Below are 5,063 nucleotides of genomic sequence, written 5' to 3'. Positions count from 1 at the left end.
CGTGATTTGTTACTCTGGCCTTGGTCATTTCAGCTTAGCAATGCATTTGTATAGGATACTATTACTTCTACCCATCCTCATAAACCAAAGTGTAGTCATAGGAAACCATTACTAAAGCAATATTTCTTACTTTTCTTTAGAAACATTGTAAATTGATACTTTTTAAGGTGGTACAGTGGGTGGAGTTACCATCTCACAGCTCCGGGGTCCTGGTTTGATCCTGAGCGTGGGTTTCTCTCTGTGTGGAGTACCTCTGGGCTTTCTGGTTTCCTCCAACCTCCCACCTGCTGGTACTTGGATTTGATATGTGAAACTGCCCGTAGGTATGAATATGTGTGTGCATGGAGCCCTGTGATAGACTTGTGTCCTATCCAGGGTGTATTCCTGCCTCATGCAAGATAAAGTAGACACTGAAGATACAGTCAGGTCCATAAATATTTGGACATTGATAAAGTTATTGTTATTTTAGCTGTCCATTACAGTATATTGGAGCTGAAATTAAGTAATTAATATCTCGTAGCTCATACAGTGGATATAAAAAGTCTACACACCCCTGTTAAAATGGCAGGTTTTTGTGATGTAAAAAAATGAAACCAAGATAAATCATGTCAGAACTTTTTCCACTCTCAATGTGAAATTACAACATATAAAATTAAGTGAAAAATAATCAGAAACATTTTAGGGAAAAAAGAAAAAAAAAACTTAGAACAACCTGGTTGTATGCACACCCTTTTATAATTGGGGGATGTGGCTGTGTTCAGAACGAACCAGGTGTCATCAATGAAATTATTCTGATTAACCACAAATAAAGATCAGCTGTTTCTGTAGGATTTTCTTCACATCTTCTTGGTTTCATCTGACTTTTGAAGCCATGGTCTGCAAAGAGCTTACAAAGCCTGTACAGGGTCCTGCTGTTGAAAGGTATCGATCAGGAGAGAGGTACAAACATTTCTAAAACATCAGATGTATCATGGAACACTATGAATGACATCATCAACAAGTGGAGAAAATGGAGCACCACAGTGACATCACCAAGAACAAGACCTCCCTCCAAAATTTATAAAAGGACAAGACAAAAACTAAACAAGGAGGCTGCCAAGAGACCTACGGCAACATTAAAGGAGCTGCAGGAATATCTGACAAATACTGATTACTCTCTGCATGTGACAACAATCTTTCATATTCTTCACATGTCTGGGCTATGGGGTAGGGTGGCTAGATGGAAGCCCTTTCTCACAAAAAAAAAAAAAAATCCAAGCTCAACTAAATCACCCCAAACTATGTGGCAAAATGTGTTATGGTCTGAAGAGATTCCAAATTCCAAAAGCTATAATAATTCCATAATTCCAAAAAGTATGTTTGGTGCAAAAAAATGCACATCACCAAAAGAACACCATGCCCATGGTGAAGCATGGTGGTGGCAGCATCATGCTTTAGGGCTGCTTTTCTTTAGCCAGGACTGGGGTTTTATCAAGGTGGAGGGAATCATTAATAGCTACAAATACCATTCGATTTTAGTGCAAAACCTTCAGGTGTCTGCTATTAAGCTGAAGATGAAAATGAATTTCCCCATTTAGGACGACAATGACCCAAGGCATACATCTAAATCAACAATGGAATGGCTTAACCAAAAGAAGATCAGTGTTTTTGAATGACCTAGCCAGAGCCCAGAGCTGAATCCAACTAAAAATCTGTGGGGTGACCTGAAGCGGGCTGTGCACAAGAGATGCCCTTACAATTTGATGGATCTAGAATGTTTTTCCAAGAAAGAGTGAGAAAATGTTGCCAAGTCAAGATGTGCCACGCTGATAGACTCTTAGCCAAAAAGACTAAGTGGTGTAATATAATCAAAAGGTGCTTCAACAATGTATTCGTTTAGGGGTGTGCACACTTATGCAAGTTATTGTAAGTTTTTTTTATTTTTCCTATTTTTTTCTAAAATATTTCTGATTGTTTTGTCAAGCTTTGGCATGATTTATCTTGGTTTCATTTTTTTACATCACAAAAACCTGCCATTTTAATAGGGGTGTGTAGACTTTTTATATCCACTGTATATACTATTTAATTTAAACAGCCTGTAATATCTAAATACAAATGACCACAACATACACAAAAAGTGTTTTGAAAAATGAAATCTTTATATATCTCTTCTCTATAGACTATATACAATATATACCATGTATTTGTAAAAGCATAACTTCCTTTTTTCCAAGGCTATTCCAGATTAATGTTTTCCAACATCTCCTGAGTCCTCCTGTTTTGTTTGGTAAGGCTCTTAGCATCTGTAATTGCTTATAGATACATGACAAATATTTTCTAAGGGATGAACCAGAGACTATGAGACATGCATAATAAGTAAATCTACAGGGTAACATCCACAGTTTGGCACAACTTTTTACAAGCTGTCTCATGGTCATTCAACTGTACAAAAACGCATCATGATCAAACATCATGAATAATGACAGTGTATTTTGTATTTGAATACAACAAAATAAATGCCAGACAAAATGTTCTACACTCGTGCCTGATACACCAACCCTCTTCAGTTAGAGCTCAGTTTGGAAGTGTCATTAGCATCTCTTGAACTTGATAAGCTTGTGGAAGGCCTGCTTAAATTCGTCGTTGAAGGCCGTGTAGATCACAGGGTTGATAAGTGAGTTGAGATAGCCGAGCCAGGTGAAGAAGTCAAACAGCTCTGGCTGGAACCAGCACTCCTTACAGATGGCCATGACCAGTGTTGCTACAAAGAAGGGCAGCCAGCAGATGATAAAGGCTCCTAAGATGATGCCCAGTGTCTTTGTGGCTTTCTTTTCCCTCGCTGCACACAAACGTTTTCGCTCCAGGACGCTATCTGCTAGCTTCACCTTAACGCTGTTTGTGAAATTTGGAGACCCTCCTCCTCCACCTCCTGGTCCTCCTAGGTGAAGATGCCCCTCCTGGTTGGTTGAGGAGTTGAGTGAGCAGAGGGACGAGCCAGCCGATGTTTGGATGAGCTGAGCCGTAGTGAATCGTTTTGCCCTTGACGCTGGTGTCTTGAAGATCCGACTGCGGGCAGCCACATAGATTCGCCCATAAAGGATGATGAGGAGCACGGTAGGCACGTAAAAGGCTCCAAAAGTGGAGTAGAGCGTGTAGGAGATCTGGTCCGTGTTGACCAGACATTCGGTCAACTCCTCTTGAGCCTTGGCTTGCCTCCAGAAGAGCGGGGGCATGGAGATGGAGATGGAGATCACCCACACGACTGCAATCATGAGCGCGGCCCGCCCAGTCGTCCGCCTCTTGGAGTACTCCAGCGCATCCGTGATGGCCCAATACCGGTCCAGCGCAATCACACACAGATGCAGGATAGATGCTGTGCAGAAGGTGATATCTGATGAGAGCCAGATGTCACAAACCACCTGCCCAAGTGTCCAAGTCTTGCTCACTGTATACAAGATGCTGATGGGCATGACCAGGATGGACACAAGCAGGTCTGTCAGGGCCAGAGAGCCAATCAGGAAGTTAGCAGGTGTGTGCAGCTTGCGTGTCAGGAAAATGGTGGCAATGACAAAAGCATTGGACAGCATCGTAGCCAAAGTTACTATAGCCAGTATGATCGAGAGAGAGATCTGGAGGCCTAGTCGTGTCGCTTCATCCCAGGGCTCTGAAGTGTCCAAGCTTCTCGTGTTGTTAAAGAGGAAAAGCTCGGCAGTGGTGTTGTACTCATCCATCATGCCTCTGTGTTGCTGCTCATAGCTACACTGTCAAGAGAGATGCAGGTTTTGCAATAATTTAACACTTACGTAAGCCATTATAAAACAAGTTTTACCCAATAAGAGTGATTGTTTCCCAATCAACCCAATCCATTGGTTAATGAATAGTTCTATCAGATGAATCGTTCTGTCGTCCCCCTAAATACTATGGAAATTCCTCCACTTTCCTCAGATAGATCACTAGTAGAGTCTCTCCAGTGAAGAATAGCTAAGAACTAAGAAGAAGAAGCAGAACTTTCCAAAGCTGGTTGCTACTCCTGATGGAAGGAACTAGGGCAACCATAGGGATATGTTTTGTCTTGGATGAAGGCTGGATTCAATCCATGTCATAGATCTAGAAAAGAGTGAGAGAAAGAAAGAGAGAAAAAAAACTATAAAAATTTGGTTCAGGATATGAAAACATGAATAATCAAGCCCATTGCAGGTCATATAGCACAAGCTCATATCACCCTGTAAGGTGTGTGTCACTGCACAGAAGTAACAGCCGATTAGATGGACCCAAAGCAGCGATATAATGAGGGGCTTGACAGGGTAAACACTTCAATAAAATGCAAATCGTGTGTGTTATTGGTGTTCTTATTATCTGTCAGAGTAAACATACACAGACACGCGCATACACACGTTAAAATGCATCCTTGATCTTGTAATGAACAATGTGCCACACATGCACACACACACACATGCATGCACACATACAGCAGATTCCTGTTTTTCTCTTCACCCATTAAAGCCTAAGCAGGCTTCAGACTAATATTAGCCTTACTAGCACACAAAAACACACAAAAACTTATATAGCATTTTCAATTGGATTAAATTTTTTCCTAAGCTATATGAAATACATTTTGTATGAAGAACATGAGATTCATCATTTCACAGCCACTTCAGCTGATAAGGCTAATATTAAGGCTCTACTGGGTAAAAGCTAACACTAACACTAGGTATCTTTCAGAAAATAGTTTTGAACTAAATCGTGAAAGGTCAATCGTTTATAATGTCTCTTTGGTTTCTAAAGTATTGTTGTATTAGAGATGTTAACCTCCTTACCCTGTGGGTTTTGAGTTTTATATAGCACAAGATCATAACAGATTAGCCTGCTAGTTAGCACAGACTAAAATGCATAATATAAAGGGCATTGTTGATTTTCTGAGCTCTTTTAATCACTTAAATGATCATAATCTCACTCCAGAAAATGTCTAATGTTAAAAGGGATATACAAATCAGTGGTAGACAAATTATAAATTCATTAGCTTGCCAATGTGCTTCTCATGTTTTGTGTTGCCTGCAAAGCTAATTAACTAGGCTAAGAAACCA

General features: G+C 40.4%; 1 protein-coding gene across 1 annotated transcript; it reads right to left on the bottom strand.

The window, feature by feature from the left end:
* Positions 1-2,153: 2,153 nt before the first annotated feature.
* htr1d (5-hydroxytryptamine (serotonin) receptor 1D, G protein-coupled) lies at positions 2,154-4,831 on the bottom strand. Its single transcript, XM_053237700.1, has one exon. The coding sequence runs from the start codon at positions 3,711-3,713 to the stop codon at positions 2,571-2,573; it is 1,143 nt and encodes a 380-aa protein (XP_053093675.1). The 5' UTR covers positions 3,714-4,831; the 3' UTR covers positions 2,154-2,570.
* Between the last annotated feature and the right edge of the window lie 232 nt (positions 4,832-5,063).

Source organism: Pangasianodon hypophthalmus, chromosome 10 (assembly GCF_027358585.1).
Source record: "Pangasianodon hypophthalmus isolate fPanHyp1 chromosome 10, fPanHyp1.pri, whole genome shotgun sequence".
NCBI classification, from domain to species: Eukaryota; Metazoa; Chordata; class Actinopteri; order Siluriformes; family Pangasiidae; genus Pangasianodon; species Pangasianodon hypophthalmus.
The sequence above is the reverse complement of the archived record's forward strand: the minus strand, read 5'-3'. Positions and strand labels throughout refer to the sequence as shown.

Bases quoted from the DNA above. Each gene is read 5' to 3' on its own strand.
- htr1d (XM_053237700.1), bottom strand. From the start codon at position 3,713: ATGATGGATGAGTACAACACCACTGCCGAGCTTTTCCTCTTTAACAAC.